This window comes from Bombina bombina, chromosome 2 (genome assembly GCF_027579735.1).
Source record: "Bombina bombina isolate aBomBom1 chromosome 2, aBomBom1.pri, whole genome shotgun sequence".
NCBI lineage: Eukaryota > Metazoa > Chordata > Amphibia > Anura > Bombinatoridae > Bombina > Bombina bombina.
Window position 1 is genome coordinate 1,443,863,775 of NC_069500.1, and position 20,597 is coordinate 1,443,884,371.

At 45.1% G+C, this 20,597-nt stretch overlaps 1 protein-coding gene across 4 annotated transcripts in view; it reads left to right on the plus strand.

The window, feature by feature from the left end:
* The window catches only part of TTC31 (tetratricopeptide repeat domain 31), a 322,666-nt gene that overhangs the window by 267,352 nt on the left and 34,717 nt on the right, over positions 1-20,597 (plus strand). For all 4 annotated transcript variants that reach the window (XM_053704410.1, XM_053704409.1, XM_053704408.1 and 1 more), the window contains one exon: positions 10,129-10,203. In XM_053704410.1, the coding sequence (XP_053560385.1) occupies positions 10,129-10,203 (75 nt within the window). The remainder of the gene's footprint in view (positions 1-10,128; positions 10,204-20,597) is intronic.

The following is a 20,597-nucleotide window of genomic DNA, read 5'->3' on the forward strand; positions in this document are numbered from 1 at the left end:
GGCAGTTATAGGGTGAGGGGTCATGTAATAGGGCAGTGATAGGTACAGACAGTTATAGGGTGAGGGGTCATGTAATAGGGCAGTGATAGGTACAGACAGTTATAGGGTGAGGGGTCATGTAATAGGGCAGTGATAGGTACAGACAGTTATAGGGTGAGGGGTCATGTAATAGGGCAGTGATAGGTACAGACAGTTATAGGGTGAGGGGTCATGTAATAGGGCAGTGATAGGTACAGACAGTTATAGGGTGAGGGGTCATGTAATAGGGCAGTGATAGGTACAGACAGTTATAGGGTGAGGGGGTCATGTAATAGGGCAGTGATAGGTACAGACAGTTATAAGGTGAGGGCTCATGTAATAGGGCAGTGATAGGTACAGACAGTTATAGGGTGAGGGGTCATGTAATAGGGCAGTGATAGGTACAGGCAGTTATAGGGTGAGGGGTCATGTAATAGTGCAGTGGTAGATACAGGCAGTTATAGGGTGAGGGGTCATGTAATAGGGCAGTGATAGATACAGGCAGTTATAGGGTGAGGGGTCATGTAATAGGGCAGTGATAGGTACAGGCAGTTATAGGGTGAGGGGGTCATGTAATAGGGCAGTGATAGGTACAAGGGTGAGGGGTCATGTAATAGGGCAGTGATAGGTACAGACAGTTATAGGGTGAGGGGTCATGTAATAGGGCAGTGATAGGTACAGACAGTTATAGGGTGAGGAATCATGTAATAAGTCAGTGATAGGTACAGACAGTTATAGGGTGAGGGGGTCATGTAATAGGGCAGTGATAGGTACAGACAGTTATAGGGTGAGGGGTCATGTAATAGGGCAGTGATAGGTACAGGTAGTTATAGGGTGAGGGGTCATGTAATAAGGCAGTGATAGGTACAGACAGTTATAGGGTTAGGGGTCATGTAATAGGGCAGTGATAGGTACAGGCAGTTGTAGGGCAGTGATAGGTACAGACAGTTATAGGGTGAGGGGTCATGTAATAAGGCAGTGATAGGTACAGACAGTTATAGGGTGATGGGTCATGTAATAGGGCAGTGATAGGTACAGACAGTTATAGGATGAGGGGTCATGTAATAGGGCAGTGATAGGTACAGGCAGTTATAGGGTGAGGGTCATGTAATAAGGCAGTGATAGGTACAGACAGTTATAGGGTTAGGGGTCATGTAATAGGGCAGTAATAGGTACAGGCAGTTATAGGGTGAGGGGTCATGTAATAGGGCAGTGATAGGTACAGGCAGTTATAGGGTGAGGGCTCACGTAATAGGGCAGTGATAGGTACAGGCAGTTATAGGGTGAGGGGGTCATGTAATAGGGCAGTGATAGGTACAGTATAGGGTGAGGGTCATGTAATAGGGCAGTGATAGGTACAGACAGTTATAAGGTGAGGGGTTATGTAATAGGGCAGTGATAGATACAGACAGTTATAGGGTAAGGGGTCATGTAACAGGGCAGTGATAGGTACAGGCAGTTATAGGGTGAGGGGTCATGTAATAGGGCAGCGATAGGGTGAGGGGTCATGTAATAGGGCAGTGATAGATACAGACAGTTATAGGGTAAGGGGTCATGTAACAGGGCAGTGATAGGTACAGGCAGTTATAGGGTGAGGGGTCATGTAATAGGGCAGCGATAGGGTGAGGGGTCATGTAATAGGGCAGTGATAGGTACAGACAGTTACAGTGTGAGGGGTCATGTAATAGGGCAGTGATTGGTACAGGCAGTTATAGGGTGAGGGGTCATGTAATAGGGCAGTGATAGGTACAGACAGTTATAGGGTGAGGGGTCATGTAATAAGTCAGTGATAGGTACAGACAGTTATAGGGTGAGGGTCATGTAATAGGGCAGTGATAGGTACAGACAGTTATAGGATGAGGGGTCATGTAATAGGGCAGTGATAGGTACAGACAGTTATAGGGTGAGCGGTCATGTAATAGGGCAGTGATAGGTACAGACAGTTATAGGGTGAGGGGTCATGTAATAGGGCAGTGATAGGTACAGACAGTTATAGGGTGAGGGGTCATGTAATAGGGCAGTGATAGGTACAGACAGTTATAGGGTGAGGGGTTATGTAATAGAACAATGATAGGTACAGACAGTTATAGGGTGAGGGGTCATGTAATAGGGCAGTGATAGGTACAGGCAGTTATAGGGTGAGGGGTCATGTAATAGGGCAGTGATAGGTACAGACAGTTATAGGGTGAGGGGTCATGTAATAGGGCAGTGATAGATACAGGCAGTTATAGGGTGAGGGGTCATGTAATAGGGCAGTGATAGGTACAGACAGTTATAGGGTGAGGGGTCATGTAATAGGGCAGTGATAGGTACAGGCAGTTATAGGGTGAGGGGTCATGTAATAGGGCAGTGATAGGTACAGACAGTTATAGGGTGAGGGGTCATGTAATAGGGCAGTGATAGGTACAGACAGTTATAGGGTGAGGGGTCATGTAATAGGGCAGTGATAGGTACAGACAGTTATAGGGTGAGGGGTCATGTAATAGGGCAGTGATAGGTACAGACAGTTATAGGGTGAGGGGTCATGTAATAGGGCAGTGATAGGTACAGGCAGTTATAGGGTGAGGGGTCATGTAATAGGGCAGTGATAGATACAGACAGTTATAGGGTGAGGGGTCATGTAATAGGGCAGTGATAGGTACAGACAGTTATAGGGTGAGCGGTCATGTAATAGGGCAGTGATAGGTACAGACAGTTATAGGGTGAGGGGTCATGTAATAGGGCAGTGATAGGTACAGACAGTTATAGGGTGAGGGGTCATGTAATAGGGCAGTGATAGGTACAGACAGTTATAGGGTGAGGGGAACATGTAATAGGGCAGTGATAGGTACAGACAGTTATAGGATAAGGGGTCATGTAATAGGGCAGTGATAGGTACAGACAGTTATAGGATAAGGGGTCATGTAATAGGGCAGTGATAGGTACAGGCAGTTATAGGGTGAGGGGTCATGTAATAGGGCAGTGATAGGTACAGACAGTTATAGGGTGAGGGGTCATGTAATAGGGCAGTGATAGGTACAGACAGTTATAGGGTGAGGGGTCATGTAATAGGGCAGTGATAGGTACAGACAGTTATAGGGTGAGGGGTCATGTAATAGGGCAGTGATAGGTACAGACAGTTATAGGGTGAGGGGTCATGTAATAGGGCAGTGATAGGTACAGACAGTTATAGGGTGAGGGGTCATGTAATAAGTCAGTGATAGGTACAGACAGTTATAGGGTGAGGGTCATGTAATAGGGCAGTGATAGGTACAGACAGTTATAGGGTGAGGGGTCATGTAATAGGGCAGTGATAGGTACAGGCAGTTATAGGGTGAGGGGTCATGTAATAGGGCAGTGATAGGTACAGGCAGTTATAGGGTGAGGGGTCATGTAATAGGGCAGTGATAGGTACAGGTAGTTATAGGGTGAGGGGGTCATGTAATAGGGCAGTGATAGGTACAGACAGTTATAGGGTGAGGGGTCATTTAATAGGGCAGTGATAGGTACAGGCAGTTATAGGGTGAGGGGTCATGTAATAGGGCAGTGATAGGTACAGGCAGTTATAGGGTGAGGGGTCATGTAATAGGGCAGTGATAGGTACAGGCAGTTATAGGGTGAGGGGTCATGTAATAGGGCAGTGATAGGTACAGGTAGTTATAGGGTGAGGGGGTCATGTAATAGGGCAGTGATAGGTACAGACAGTTATAGGGTGAGGGGGTCATGTAATAAGTCAGTGATAGGTACAGGCAGTTATAGGGTGAGGGGTCATGTAATAGGGCAGTGATAGGTACAGACAGTAATAGGGTGAGGGGTCATGTAATAGGGCAGTGATAGGTACATGCAGTTATAGGGTGAGGAATCATGTAATAAGTCAGTGATAGGTACAGACAGTTATAGGGTGAGGGGGTCATGTAATAGGGCAGTGATAGGTACAGACAGTTATAGGGTGAGGGGTCATGTAATAGGGCAGTGATAGGTACAGACAGTTATAGGGTGAGGGGTCATGTAATAGGGCAGTGATAGGTACAGACAGTAATAGGGTGAGGGGTCATGTAATAGGGCAGTGATAGGTACATGCAGTTATAGGGTGAGGAATCATGTAATAAGTCAGTGATAGGTACAGACAGTTATAGGGTGAGGGGGTCATGTAATAGGGCAGTGATAGGTACAGACAGTTATAGGGTGAGGGGTCATGTAATAGGGCAGTGATAGGTACAGACAGTTATAGGGTGAGGGGTCATGTAATAGGGCAGTGATAGGTACAGACAGTTATAGGGTGAGGGGGTCATGTAATAGGGCAGTGATAGATACAGACAGTTATAGGATAAGGGGTCATGTAATAGGGCAGTGATAGGTACAGGCAGTTATAGGGTGAGGGGTCATGTAATAGGGCAGTGATAGGTACAGACAGTTATAGGGTGAGGGGTCATGTAATAAGGCAGTGATAGGTACAGACAGTTATAGGGTGAGGAATCATGTAATAAGGCAGTGATAGGTACAGACAGTTATAGGGTGAGGGGTCATGTAATAGGGCAGTGATAGGCACAGGGCAGTTATAGGGTGAGGGGCCATGAAATAGGGCAGTGATAGGTACAGACAGTTATAGGGTGAGGGGTCATTTAATAGGGCAGTGATAGGTACAGGCAGTTATAGGGTGAGGGGTCATGTAATAAGGCAGTGATAGGTACAGGTAGTTATAGGGTGAGGGGTCATGTAATAGGGCAGTGATAGGTACAGACAGTTATAGGGTGAGGGGTCATGTAATAGGGCAGTGATAGGTACAGACAGTTATAGGGGGAGGAGTCATATAATAAGGCAGTGATAGGTACAGACAGTTATAGGGTGAGGGGGTCAAGTAATAGGGCAGTGATAGGTACAGACAGTTATAGGGTGAGGGGTCATGTAATAGGGCAGTGATAGGTACAGGCAGTTATAGGGTGAGGGGTCATGTAATAGGGCAGTGATAGGTACAGACAGTTATAGGGTGAGGGGTCATGTAATAGGGCAGTGATAGGTACAGACAGTTATAGGGTTAGGGGTCATGTAATAGGGCAGTAATAGGTACAGGCAGTTATAGGGTGAGGGGTCATGTAATAGGGCAGTGATAGGTACAGGCAGTTATAGGGTGAGGGGGTCAAGTAATAGGGCAGTGATAGGTACAGTATAGGGTGAGGGTCATGTAATAGGGCAGTGATAGGTACAGACAGTTATAGGGTGAGGGGTCATGTAATAGGGCAGTGATAGGTACAGACAGTTATGGGGTGAGGGGGTCATGTAATAGGGCAGTGATAGGTACAGACAGTTATAGGGTGAGGGGTCATGTAATAGGGCAGTGATAGGTACAGACAGTTATGGGGTGAGGGGTTATGTAATAGGGCAGTGATAGATACAGACAGTTATAGGGTAAGGGGTCATGTAACAGGGCAGTGATAGGTACAGGCAGTTATAGGGTGAGGGGTCATGTAATAGGGCAGCGATAGGGTGAGGGGTCATGTAATAGGGCAGTGATTTGTACAGACAGTTATAGGGTGAGGGGTCATGTAATAAGTCAGTGATAGGTACAGACAGTTATAGGGTGAGGGGTCATGTAATAAGTCAGTGATAGGTACAGACAGTTATAGGGTGAGGGTCATGTAATAGGGCAGTGATAGGTACAGACAGTTATAGGATAAGGGGTCATGTAATAGGGCAGTGATAGGTACAGACAGTTACAGTGTGAGGGGTCATGTAATAGGGCAGTGATAGGTACAGACAGTTATAGGGTGAGGGGTCATGTAATAGGGCAGTGATAGGTACAGGCAGTTATAGGGTGAGGGGTCATGTAATAGGGCAGTGATAGGTACAGACAGTTATAGGGTGAGGGGTCATGTAATAGGGCAGTGATAGGTACAGACAGTTATAGGGTGAGGGTCATGTAATAGGGAAATGATAGGTACAGACAGTTATAGGGTGAGGGGTCATGTAATAGGGCAGTGATAGGTACAGACAGTAATAGGGTGAGGGGTCATGTAATAGGGCAGTGATAGGTACATGCAGTTATAGGGTGAGGAATCATGTAATAAGTCAGTGATAGGTACAGACAGTTATAGGGTGAGGGGGTCATGTAATAGGGCAGTGATAGGTACAGACAGTTATAGGGTGAGGGGTCATGTAATAGGGCAGTGATAAGTACAGACAGTTACAGTGTGAGGGGTCATGTAATAGGTCAGTGATAGGTACAGACAGTAATAGGGTGAGGGGTCATGTAATAGGGCAGTGATAGGTACAGACAGTAATAGGGTGAGGGGTTATGTAATAGGGCAGTGATAGGTACAGACAGTTATAGGGTGAGGGGTCATGTAATAGGGCAGTGATAGGTACAGACAGTTATAGGGTGAGGGGGTCATGTAATAGGGCAGTGATAGGTACAGACAGTTATAGGGTGAGGGGTCATGTAATAGGGCAGTGATAGGTACAGGCAGTTATAGGGTGAGGGGTCATGTAATAGGGCAGTGATAGGTACAGGCAGTTATAGGGTGAGGGGTCATGTAATAGGGCAGTGATAGGTACAGACAGTTACAGTGTGAGGGGTCATGTAATAGGGCAGTGATAGGTACAGGCAGTTATAGGGTGAGGGGTCATGTAATAAGGCAGTGATAGGTACAGACAGTTATAGGGTGAGGAATCATGTAATAAGGCAGTGATAGGTACAGGTAGTTATAGGGTGAGGGGTCATGTAATAGGGCAGTGATAGGTACAGACAGTTATAGGATAAGGGGTCATGTAATAGGGCAGTGATAGGTACAGACAGTTACAGTGTGAGGGGTCATGTAATAGGGCAGTGATAGGTACAGACAGATATAGGGTGAGGGGTCATGTAATAAGGCAGTGATAGGTACAGACAGTTATAGGGTGAGGAATCATGTAATAAGGCAGTGATAGGTACAGGTAGTTATAGGGTGAGGGGTCATGTAATAGGGCAGTGATAGGTACAGACAGTTATAGGGTGAGGGGGTCATGTAATAGGGCAGTGATAGGTACAGACAGTTATAGGGTGAGGGGTCATGTAATAGGGCAGTGATAGGTACAGACAGTTATAGGGTGAGGGGTCATGTAATAGGGCAGTGATAGGTACAGACAGTTATAGGGTGAGGGGTCATGTAATAGGGCAGGGATAGGTACAGACAGTTATAGGGTGAGGGGTCATGTAATAAGGCAGTGATAGGTACAGACAGTTATAGGGTGAGGGGTCATGTAATAAGGCAGTGATAGGTACAGACAGTTATAGGGTGAGGGGTCATGTAATAAGGCAGTGATAGGTACAGGCAGTTATAGGGTGAGGGGTCATGTAATAGGGCAGTGATAGATACAGGCAGTTATAGGGTGAGGGATCATGTAATAGGGCAGTGATAGGTACAGGTAGTTATAGGGTGAGGAATCATGTAATAGGGCAGTGATAGGTACAGGCAGTTATAGGGTGAGGGGTCATGTAATAGGGCAGTGATAGGTACAGGCAGTTATAGGGTGAGGAATCATGTAATAAGGCAGTGATAGGTACAGACAGTTATAGGGTGAGGGGTCATGTAATAGGGCAGTGATAGGTACAGACAGTTATAGGGTGAGGGGTCATGTAATAGGGCAGTGATAGGTACAGGCAGTTATAGGGTGAGGGGTCATGTAATAGGGCAGTGATAGGTACAGACAGTTATAGGGTGAGGGGTCATGTAATAGGGCAGTGATAGGTACAGACAGTTATAGGGTGAGGGGTCATGTAATAAGGCAGTGATAGGTACAGGTAGTTATAGGGTGAGGGGTCATGTAATAGGGCAGTGATAGGTACAGACAGTTATAGGGTGAGGGGGTCATGTAATAGGGCAGTGATAGGTACAGACAGTTATAGGGTGAGGGGTCATGTAATAGGGCAGTGATAGGTACAGACAGTTATAGGGGGAGGAGTCATGTAATAAGGCAGTGATAGGTACAGACAGTTATAGGGTGAGGGGGTCATGTAATAGGGCAGTGATAGGTACAGACAGTTATAGGGTGAGGGGTCATGTAATAGGGCAGTAATAGGTACAGGCAGTTATAGGGTGAGGGGTCATGTAATAGGGCAGTGATAGGTACAGGCAGTTATAGGGTGAGGGGGTCAAGTAATAGGGCAGTGATAGGTACAGGCAGTGATAGGGTGAGGGGTCATGTAATAGGGCAGTGATATGTACAGACAGTTATAGGGTGAGGGGTCATGTAATAGGGCAGTGATAGGTACAGACAGTTATAAGGTGAGGGGTTATGTAATAGGGCAGTGATAGGTACAGACAGTTATAGGGTGAGGGGTCATGTAATAGGGCAGTGATAGGTACAGACAGTTATAGGGTAAGGGGTCATGTAACAGGGCAGTGATAGGTACAGGCAGTTATAGGGTGAGGGGTCATGTAATAGGGCAGTGCTAGGTACAGGCAGTTATAGGGTGAGGGGTCATGTAATAGGGCAGCGATAGGGTGAGGGGTCATGTAATAGGGCAGTGATTTGTACAGACAGTTATAGGGTGAGGGGTCATGTAATAAGTCAGTGATAGGTACAGACAGTTATAGGGTGAGGGGTCATGTAATAAGTCAGTGATAGGTACAGACAGTTATAGGGTGAGGGTCATGTAATAGGGCAGTGATAGGTACAGGCAGTTATAGGGTGAGGGGTCATGTAATAAGTCAGTGATAGGTACAGACAGTTATAGGGTGAGGGTCATGTAATAGGGCAGTGATAGGTACAGGTAGTTATAGGGTGAGGGGTCATGTAATAGGGCAGTGATAGGTACAGACAGTTATAGGATAAGGGGTCATGTAATAGGGCAGTGATAGGTACAGACAGTTACAGTGTGAGGGGTCATGTAATAGGGCAGTGATAGGTACAGACAGTTATAGGGTGAGGGGTCATGTAATAGGGCAGTGATAGGTACAGGCAGTTATAGGGTGAGGGGTCATGTAATAGGGCAGTGATAGGTACAGGCAGTTATAGGGTGAGGGGTCATGTAATAGGGCAGTGATAGGTACAGACAGTTATAGGGTGAGGGTCATGTAATAGGGAAATGATAGGTACAGACAGTTATAGGGTGAGGGGTCATGTAATAGGGCAGTGATAGGTACAGGCAGTTATAGGGTGAGGGGTCATGTAATAGGGCAGTGATAGGTACAGACAGTTATAGGGTGAGGGGTCATGTAATAGGGTAGTGATAGGTACAGGCAGTTATAGGGTGAGGGGTCATGTAATAGGGCAGTGATAGGTACAGACAGTTATAGGGTGAGGGGTCATGTAATAGGGCAGTGATAGGTACAGACAGTTATGGGGTGAGGGGTCATGTAATAGGGCAGTGATAGGTACAGGCAGTTATAGGGTGAGGGTCATGTAATAGGGCAGTGATAGGTACAGACAGTTATAGGGTGAGGGGTCATGTAATAGGGCAGTGATAGGTACAGACAGTTATGGGGTGAGGGGTCATGTAATAGGGCAGTGATAGGTACAGGCAGTTATAGGGTGAGGGTCATGTAATAGGGCAGTGATAGGTACATACAGTTATAGGGTGAGGGGTCATGTAATAGGGCAGTGATAGATACAGGCAGTTATAGGGTGAGGGGTTATGTAATAGGGCAGTGATAGGTACAGACAGTTATAGGATAAGGGGTCATGTAATAGGGCAGTGATAGGTACAGACATTTATAGGGTGAGGGGTCACGTAATAGGGCAGTGATAGGTACAGGGCAGTTATAGGGTAAAGGGTCATGCAATAGGGCAGTGATAGGTACAGACAGTTATAGGGTGAGGGGTCACGTAATAAGGCAGTGATAGGTACAGGGCAGTTATAGGGTGAAGGGTCATGTAATAGGGCAGTGATAGGTACAGACAGTTATAGGGGTAGGGGTCATGTAATATGGTGAGGGGGTGTGCAATGTGGCATTTATAGGATGAGGGGTCATGTAATATGGCAGTGATAGGTTTAGGCGCCACATAATAGTACAGAGATTGGTTTAGGGATTATGTAATATGACTTGCATAGGGTAAGGGGCATTTAACAGAGCAGTGATGAGTTTAGGACAGTTATCGGTGAGATGTTTAATATTACAATTTTTTTCACCCGTTTCCTTTTCATTCCCTTAGCAAGCTGTTCCCTGTCTGGGTTGGGAATGTTACATATAGTGTTACAGAGAAGATATTGCGATCTTTATTTGAACCGTAAGTATTTTAATATCACTAGGTTTTGTAATTTTATTGTGTTATAAATGCTCTTAAACACAATCCTAAAATGGGGGAAGCGCTCACAAACTGGTTATAGTTTAAAGGGACACTCAAGTCAAAATAAACTTTTATGATTTAGATAGAGCAGCAGTTTAAAGACACTTTTTAATTTACTTCCTTTATCAAATTTTCTTTATATGTACACTTTCTGGGGAACGAGATCCTACTGAGAATGTGCACAAGCTCACAGGGTATACGTATACCAGTCTGTGATTGGCTCATGTCTGTCACATGATACAGGGGGCCAGAAAATGAGAGAAAAAATTTAAATTCAGAGTAGGCGTTAAATCATTGTCTTTGCTTCCTAAGATAGGGAGAGTCCACTGTTTCATTCCTTACTGTTGGAAAATACAACACCTGGCTACCAGGAGGAGGCAAAGATTCCCCAGGCAAAGGCTTAAATATCCCTCCCACTTCTTCATCACCCCAGTCATTCTTTGCCTTTTGTCATGTTAGGAGGTGGCAGAGAAGTGTCAGAAGATTTGGAGAGTCCTGAAAAAGGTTATCTGCCCTTCGAGATAGGACTGGAGTTTTAAGTAGTCATGTCAACCTCTCAGTGAGAGTATTGCTGAAAGTTAGAGTCTGGAGATGCAGGGAAAGTTTTTCTATGAAACCATCCAGACTATTGCTAACAGCTCCTAAGCAATCAGTGTTGATGAGTTTCACTGCCTGCTTTCTCTCACTCAAGTCAATGCCAGGAGCGTTGCTATAAGACTGTCAGACTTGAGAGGCTGGGTTCTGTTCAACAGCATGGATCTTGGAGGTGAGATTGTTTTAATTTTACACGTAAAACGCTACGGCTCACAGTGTGGCTCCTTTATACCTTGATATTATCCAGTGCATTAATTATTTACATGCTGCTTTGTGTGATTTTTTTTTTTCTGGGCTACAGGTTTCACTTTTAAGTTTCACTTTCGTTTTTGAAAGTGTTGCACAGCTTCTGTTACTTGCTGTACTTGTAATAACAGGTCTATGTTCATTTCCTCCATTCCGGCTGAAACTTGAACCTGAGTAGAGTGTTTCCTCTGTTTACTGTCTGGGTCTACGAGGTGGTGAGTGCCCCAGCCATTGGGTGTATAAAGGTGCAGTTTTCTGTAATAAAACACCTTTTTATTTGTGTCGTCCTGTGGGTATAACCTGAGCTATGGAGGACTCTGACATGTTTGAAGGTACTCCTCCTTTACTAAATCATACCTGTTTATATTGTGAGGAGGCCGTGGTTTTCCTGCCCACTCAATTATGTTTCACATGCCATAACACTGTAATAAAGTCTAAGAAGGGAGACAAGCCTGCTAAGGCTCTTAGTCCCTCTGAGCCGTCTACCTCTCAGGACTCGACGTCTCGTGAGATTACTACCCTTGCTACATTATTCACTCCACGTGCAGTTCCCGTAGCACATCTAATCCTCCATCCGGAGGGGGGCCTTCTTCCTGCGGACTTTGCCGCACAGTTACAAATGGCGGTGTCTGCGGCCCTCAGTGCATTAGCTCGCTCTAACAAATGCAAGAGAAAGGTTAAACTTAGCTCTCCTGACCCGGAGTCATCTAAATATTTATCGGATTTAGCTATTATGTCCAAGTTATCCGATGATGAGTTAACCTCTGTACCTTCAGAGGGTGAACTTTCTGGGTGGGAGTCCTTAGCATCTAAGCCTCCTGTTGCAGAGGAACCATCCTTTAGATTTAAAATTGAGCACTTGTGTTTTTTATTAAAGGAGGTTCTGTCTACGTTAGAGGTTCCAGAGGCCGCGCTGCCTGAAGAACCTATGATACCTAAATTAGACAGAGTTTACGAAGACAGGAAAGTTCCTTTGACTTTTCCTGTGCCGGTTAAGATGGCGAACATTATTAAGAATGAATGGGAAATAATTTTTTCTTCCTTTTCCCCCTCGTCTACTTTTAAAAAGTTAGTCCCAGTCCCAGACTCTCAACTGGATTTGTGGGGCTCCATTTCTAAGGTGGATGGTGCTATTTCTACGTTTGCTAAAGGTACTACTATACCTCTTGGGGATAGTTCTTCGTTCAGAGAGCCGATGGAAAAGAAAATGGAATCCTTTCTGAGAAAGATGTTTCAACATACAGCATTTTTCCAGCCGTAGTTGCCGTGGTTATCTACTGGTGCAACTCTTTGTCGGAACTCATTGAGGTGGAGTCTCTCCTCGAGGATATTCAAGACAGAATTAATGCTCTGAGAATTGCTAATTCTTTCATCTGTGATGCGAACATGCAAATTATTCACCTAAATGCAAAGGCCTCTGGCTTTGCGGTTCTTGCCTGCCGGGCACTCTGGTTTATTTGGTCCAGGCCTGGACTCCATTATTTCTACGGTTACCGGAGGCAAGGGTGCCTTCCTACTGCAAGATAAGAACAACAAGTCTAATGGACGACAATCTTCTAATTTTTCGTTCTGACAAATCACAACGACAACATGACAATGATGGCTTACATCAACCATCAGGGGGGAACGAGAAGTTCCTTGGCGATGAAGGAAGTATCTTAGATTCTGGATGGGGCATGAGGCCCACAGCTGTTCGCTGTCTGCAATACATATTCCGGGTGTGGACAACTGGGAGGCGGATTTTCTCAGCAGGCAATCCTTCCATCTAGGTGAATGGTCTCTCCATCCCGAGGTGTTTGCAGAGATATGCAGCAAGTGGGGGACGCCGGAGATAGATCTTATGGCGTCCCGCCTCAATACCAAGCTACCCATGTACGGGTCCAGGTCGAGGGATCCTCAAGCAAATCTAATAAATGCACTAGCTGTGCCCTGGAGGTTCAAACTCATATCTTTTTCCTCCATTACCGCTTCTTCCTCCATTACCTCTTCTTCCTCCAGTGGTGGCCTGCATCAAGCAGGAGTGGGTATCAGTAATCCTGATTGCTCCATCGTGGCCGCGAAGGACGTGGTTTGCGGATCTAGTGGGGATGTCCTCATCTCCTCCGTGGAAGTTACCTTGTCGCAGAGACCTGCTGATACAAGGTCCATTTGTTCATCAAAATCTAGATTTCTCTTGTAAGGTGTATCCAGTCCACGGATCATCCATTACTTGTGGGATATTCTCCTTCCCAACAGGAAGTTGCAAGAGGATCACCCACAGCAGAGCTGCTATATAGCTCCTCCCCTAACTGCCATATCCAGTCATTCTCTTGCAACTCTCAACAAGCATGGAGGTAGTAAGAGAGAAGTGGTGTAACGTAGTTGTTTTTTACTTCAGTCAAGAGTTTGTTATTTTTAAATGGTACCGGAGTTGTACTATTTTTTCCCAGGCAGAAAAAGAAGAAGAATCTGCCTGTGATTTCTATGATCTTAGCAGGTTGTAACTAAGATCCATTGCTGTTCTCACACATAACTGAAGAGAGAGGTAACTTCAGCTGGGGAATGGCGTGCAGGTTATCCTGCTATGAGGTATGTGCAGTTAAAAAAATTTTCTGGAGATGTAACTGCTAGAAAATGCTGCTGATACCAGATTTATGTAAGGTAAGCCTGAATACAGTGATTTAATAGCGACTGGTATCATGCTTACTTTCAGAGGTAATACTCTTATAGATTTACAATATAAAACGTTTGCTGGCATGTTTAAACGTTTTTATATATACTTTGATGATAAAACTTTATTGGGGCCTAGTTTTTTTCCACATGGCTGGCTTAAATTTGCCTAGAAACAGTTTCCTGAGGCTTTCCACTGTTTTAATATGAGTGGGAGGGGCCTAATTTAGCGCTTTATTGCGCAGTGACTTTTACAGACTGAGACATCCAGCTTCCTCCAGGAGTCCCCTGAATGCTATAGGACCTCTCTAAAGGGCTCTTAGGCTTTCCAAAATCGTTTGTTGGGGAAGATAGGCCCACAGCAAGGCCGTGGCAGTTGTTGTGACTGTTAAAAAACGTCTATCGTTTTTTTGATCCATTTTTTGAACTAAGGGGTTAATCATCCATTTGCAAGTGGGTGCAATGATCTGTTAGCTTATTATACACACTGTAAAAATTTCGTTTGATTTACTGCTTTTATTCACTGTTTTTCAAATTCTGACAAAATTTGTTTCTCTTAAAGGCACAGTACCGTTTTTATTTTTTGCTTCTTAACTTGATTTAAAGTGTTTTCCAAGCTTGCTGGTCTCATTGCTAGTCTGTTTAAACATGTCTGACATAGAGGAAACTCCTTGTTCATTATGTTTAGAAGCCATGGTGGAACCCCCTCTTAGAATGTGTACCAAATGTACTGATTTCACTTTAAGTAATAAAGATCATATTCTGTCTTTAAAAAATTTATCACCAGAGGAATCTGACGAGGGGGAAGTTATGCCAACTAACTCGCCCCACGTGTCAGACCCTTTGACTCCCGCTCAAGGGACTCACGCTCTGACGCCAAGTACATCGAGTGCGCCCATAGCGTTTACTTTACAAGACATGGCGGCGGTCATGGATAATACACTGTCAGCGGTATTATCCAGACTACCTGGGTTTAGAAGAAAGCGAGATAGCTCTGGAGTTAGAAGAAATACAGAGCATACTGACGCTTTAAGAGCTATGTCTGATACTCCCTCACAATATACAGAAGCTGAGGAAGGAGAGCTTATTTCTGTGGGTGATGTTTCTGACTCAGGGAAAAAGATTCAACCTTATTCTGATATGTCTACATTTAAATTTAAGCTTGAACACCTCCGCGTGTTGCTCAGGGAGGTTTTAGCTTCTCTGAATGACACTGATACAATTGCAGTGCCAGAAAAATTGTGTAGATTGGACAAATACTATGCAGTGCCGGTGTGCACTGATCTTTTTCCAATACCTAAAAGGTTTACAGAGATTATTACTAAGGAATGGGATAGACCAGGTGTGCCGTTCTCTCCCCCTCCTATTTTTAAGAAAATGTTTCCAATAGAAGCCACCACACGGGACTTATGGCAGACAGTCCCTAAGGTGGAGGGAGCAGTTTCTACCCTAGCTAAGCGTACTACTATCCCTGTCGAGGACAGTTGTGCTTTCTCAGATCCAATGGATAAAAAGTTAGAGGGTTACCTTAAAAAAATGTTTATTCAACAAGGTTTTATTCTACAGCCCCTTGCAAGCATTGCCCCAGTCAATGCTGCTGCGGCTTTCTGGTTTGAGTCTCTGGAAGAGGCTTTACAGGTAGAGACCCCATTGGATGACATACTTGACAAGCTTAGAGCACTTAAGCTAGCCAACTCTTTTGTTTCTGATGCCATTGTTCATTTGACTAAACTAACGGCTAAAAATTCTGGTTTTGCTATTCAAGCGCGCAGGGCGCTATTGCTTAAATCATGGCCAGCTGACGTTACTTCAAAGTCTAAGCTGCTTAACATTCCCTTCAAGGGGCAAACCCTATTCGGGCCTGGTTTGAAGGAGATCATTTCTGATATCACTGGAGGAAAAGGTCATGCCCTTCCTCAGGATAGGTCCAAATCTAGGGCCAAACAGTCTAATTTTCGTGCCTTTCGAAATTTCAAGGCGAGTGCGGCATCAACTTCCTCTAATGCAAAACAAGAGGGAACTTTTGCCCAGTCCAAGTCGGTCTGGAGACCTAACCAGACCTGGAACAAAGGGAAGCAGGCCAAAAAGCCTGCTGCTGCCCCTAAGACAGCATGAAGTATCAGCCCCCTATCCGGTAACGGATCTAGTAGGGGGCAGACTTTAGCTCTTCACCCAGGCTGGGGCAAGAGATGTCCAGGATCCCTGGGCGTTGGAAATTGTATCCCAGGGATATCTTCTGGACTTCAAAGCTTCCCCTCCAAAAGGGAGATTTCACCTTTCACGATTATCTGCAAACCAGATAGTTATGGGAGTGATCCACCCAGTTCCAAAGTAGGAACAGGGACAAGGATTCTATTCAAATCTGTTTGTGGTTCCCAAAAAAGAGGGAACCTTCAGACCAATCTTAGATCTCAAGATCTTAAACAAATTTCTCAGGGTCCCATCATTCAAGATGGAGACTATTCGTACCATCCTGCCTATGATCCAGGAGGGTCAATACATGACTACAGTGGATTTAAAGGATGCGTATCTTCACATTCCGATACACAAAGATCATTATCGGTTTCTCAGGTTTGCCTTCCTAGACAGGCATTACCAGTTTGTAGCTCTTCCATTTGGGTTAGCTACAGCCCCAAGAATCTTTACAACTTCTGGCGGTCCTAAGGCCGCCGGGCATAGCAGTGGCCCCTTATTTAGACGACATTCTGATACAGGCGTCAAGTTTCAAAATTGCCAAGTCTCATTCGGACATAGTTCTGGCATTTCTGAGGTCGCATGGGTGGAAAGTGAACGATGAAAAGAGTTCTCTATCCCCTCTCACAAGAGTCTCCTTTCTGGGAACTCTAATAGATTCTGTAGAAATTAGGATTTACCTGACAGAGACCAGGTTATCAAAACTTCTAAATTCCTGCCGTGTTCTTTATTCCACTCCTCGCCCTTCGGTGGCTCAGTGTATGGAAGTAATCGGCTTAATGGTAGCGGCAATGGACATAGTGCCGTTCGCCCGCCTACATCTCAGACCGCTGCAACTCTGCATGCTCAGCCAGTGGAATGGGGATTACACAGATTTGTCCCCTCTACTAAATCTGGATCAAGAGACCAGGGATTCTCTTCTCTGGTGGCTATCTCGGGTCCATCGGTCCAAAGGTATGACCTTTCGCAGGCCAGATTGGTCAATTGTAACGACAGATGACAGCCTTCTAGACTGGGGGACAGTCTGGAACTCCCTGAAGGCTCAGGGATCGTGGACTCAGGAGGAGACACTCCTTCCGATAAACATTCTGGAACTAAGAGCGATATTTAATGCTCTTCAGGCTTGGCCTCAGCTAGCGACAATGAGGTTCATCAGATTTCAGTCAGACAACATCACGACTGTGGCTTACATCAACCATCAAGGGGGAACAAGGAGTTCCCTAGCGATGTTAGAAGTCTCAAAGATAATTCGCTGGGCAGAGATTCACTCTTGCCACCTATCAGCTATCCATATCCCAGGTGTAGAGAACTGGGAGGCGGATTTTCTAAGTCGACAGACTTTTCATCCGGGGGAGTGGGAACTCCATTCGGAGGTGTTTGCACAATTGATTCATTGTTGGGGCAAACCAGAACTGGATCTCATGGCGTCTCGCCAGAACGCCAAACTTCCTTGTTACGGATCCAGGTCCAGGGACCCCAAGGCAACGCTGATAGATGCTCTAGCAGCGCCTTGGTCCTTCAACCTGGCTTATGTGTTTACACCGTTTCCTCTGCTCCCTCGTCTGATTGCAAAAATCAAGCTGGAGAGAGCATCGGTGATCTTGATAGCGCCTGCGTGGCCACGCAGGACTTGGTATGCAGATCTGGTGGACATGTCATCCTTTCCACCATGGACTCTGCCGCTGAGACAGGACCTTCTACTTCAAGGTCCTTTCAACCATCCAAATCTAATTTCTCTGAGGCTGACTGCCTGGAGATTGAACGCTTGATTTTATCAAAGCGTGGTTTCTCCAAGTCAGTCATTGACACCTTAATTCAGGCTTGAAAGCCTGTCACCAGGAAAATCTATCATAAGATATGGCGTAAATATCTTTATTGGTGTGAATCCAAGGGCTACTCATGGAGTAAGGTCAGGATTCCCAGTATATTATCTTTTCTCCAAGAAGGATTGGAGAAAGGATTGTCAGCTAGTTCCTTAAAGGGACAGATTTCTGCTCTGTCTATTCTTTTGCACAAGCGTCTGGCGGATGTTCCAGACGTTCAGGCATTTTGTCAGGCTTTAGTTAGAATCAAGCCTGTGTTTAAACCTGTTGCTCCACCTTGGAGCTTAAATTTGGTTCTTAAAGTTCTTCAGGGGGTTCCGTTTGAACCTCTTCATTCCATAGATATCACGCTTTTATCTTGGAAAGTTCTTTTTTTGGTAGCTATTTCCTCGGCTCGTAGAGTTTCCGAGTTGTCTGCCTTACAATGTGATTCTCCTTATCTGATCTTCCATGCAGATAAGGTAGTTCTGCGTACCAAACCTGGGTTTTTACCTAAGGTGGTATCTAAAAAGAATATCAATCAGGAGATTGTTGTTCCTTCATTGTGTCCTAATCCTTCTTTAAAGAAGGAACGTCTATTACACAATCTTGACGTGGTTCGTGCTTTAAAGTATTATTTACAAGCTACTAAAGATTTTCGTCAAACATCTGCTTTGTTTGTTGTCTACTCTGGACAGAGGAGAGGCCAAAAGGCTTTGGCAACTTCTCTTTCTTTTTGGCTAAGGAGTATAATACGCTTAGCTTATGAGACTGCTGGCCAGCAGCCTCCTGAAAGGATTACAGCTCATTCTACTAGAGCTGTGGCTTCCACATGGGCCTTTAAAAATGAGGCTTCTTTTGAACAGATTTGCAAGGCGGCGACTTGGTCTTCGCTTCATACCTTTACAAAATTCTATAAATTTGATACTTTTGCTTCTTCGGAGGCTATTTTTGGGAGAAAGGTTTTACAGGCAGTGGTACCTTCCGTTTAAGTACCTGCCTTGTCCCTCCCTTCATTCGTGTACTTTAGCTTTGGTATTGGTATCCCACAAGTAATGGATGATCCGTGGACTGGATACACCTTACAAAAGAAAACATAATTTATGCTTACCTGATAAATTTATTTCTCTTGTGGTGTATCCAGTCCACGGCCCGCCCTGTCATTTTAAGGCAGGTATTTTTTAATTTTAAACTACAGTCACCACTGCACCCTATGGTTTCTCCTTTCTCTGCTTGTCTTCGGTCGAATGACTGGATATGGCAGTTAGGGGAGGAGCTATATAGCAGCTTCTGTGGGTGATCCTCTTGCAACTTCCTGTTGGGAAGGAGAATATCCCACAAGTAATGGATGATCCGTGGACTGGATACACCACAAGAGAAATTAATTTATCAGGTAAGCATAAATTATGTTTTCTTTTCTTTTACAAGATATGACGAGTCCACGGATTTCATCCTTACTTATGGGATATCGCCTCCTGGTCAGCAGGAGGAGGCAAAGAGCTCCACAGAAGAGCTGCATAAATAGCTCCTTCCTCCCCCCCAAACCCAGTCATTCTCTTTGCCTGTGTTAGTGATAGGAAGAGGTAAAGTGAGGTGTTAGTTTGTATTCTTCAATCAAGAATTTTTTATTTTTTAAATGGTGCCAAAGTGCACTTTTTTACTATTGAGCAGCCTCTGGAGTGATAGCCTTTCAGGCTGTGGGAACTGGTGGAGTTTTAGCTTTACTGTGCCTCCCATACTTGTGCTGCCTTTCAGTGTGTGGTCTTAGAGAATTTCAACTAAGGCCCTTCTGCTTTTAAAGGACCTCAGGAGGAAGAGGGGACCTCTTGACACTGTGAGAATATCATGCTTTTCCTCAGCATGGAGGTATGTGCAGTCTTTTACTCTGGGGCTCTGTCATATCTCAGATCGACTTTTATATTGAACAGTATGTGGGTTTTCATAAAGAGATCTGACATACTGCTTAACATCCAGACACACTGGCATTTAGCTTTTGGCCTAGAAGCGCTGGGACATTATGTGGGTATATACCTGTGTTATTGGGCTTGACTCCATTATGTTTATTGGGGTATAGAGATGGCTGACGCTGGGGGTCGGTTCCTAAGAACTGTACAACAATGATTTAGTGTTTAAGTGTTTGTACAAGGCTCGGGTACATGGCGGTATTTTCCTTTTATTTTCCCGGGGTTTGTGTGACATGTTTATGCCCACGAGGGGCGGGACTTGGTGCCGCGAGCTTAGCCGAGCAGTTTCTTTTCAACTGGGTTCCGGTCGCATCTCCTCACGGCTCCTAAGCTTGCTTGCTGTAGTATATGACAAGCGATCTTAGGGAAGCCGGTCTTAAGGGGTTAACGATTAGTCTCGTGGAGGCAGGGTGACTGTCCCCTTTTCTTTCATGTAATTAGCAAGAGTCCATGAGCTAGTGACGTATGGGATATACATTCCTACCAGGAGGGGCAAAGTTTCCCAAACCTCAAAATGCCTATAAATACACCCCTCACCACACCCACAATTCAGTTTTACAAACTTTGCCTCCCATGGAGGTGGTGAAGTAAGTTTGTGCTAGATTCTAAGTTGATATGCGCTTCGCAGCAGGCTGAAGCCCGGTTTTCCTCTAAGAGTGCAGTGAATGTCAGAGGGATGTGAAGAGAGTATTGCCTATTTGAATACAATGGTCTTCCTCTAGGGGATCTATTTCATAAGTTCTCTGTTATCGGTCGTAGAGATTTCTTCTCCTACCTCCCTTTTCAGATCGACGATATACTCTTATATACCATAACCTCTACTGATTCTCGTTTCAGTACTGGTTTGGCTATCTGCTATATGTAGAGGAGTGTCCTGGGGTAAGTA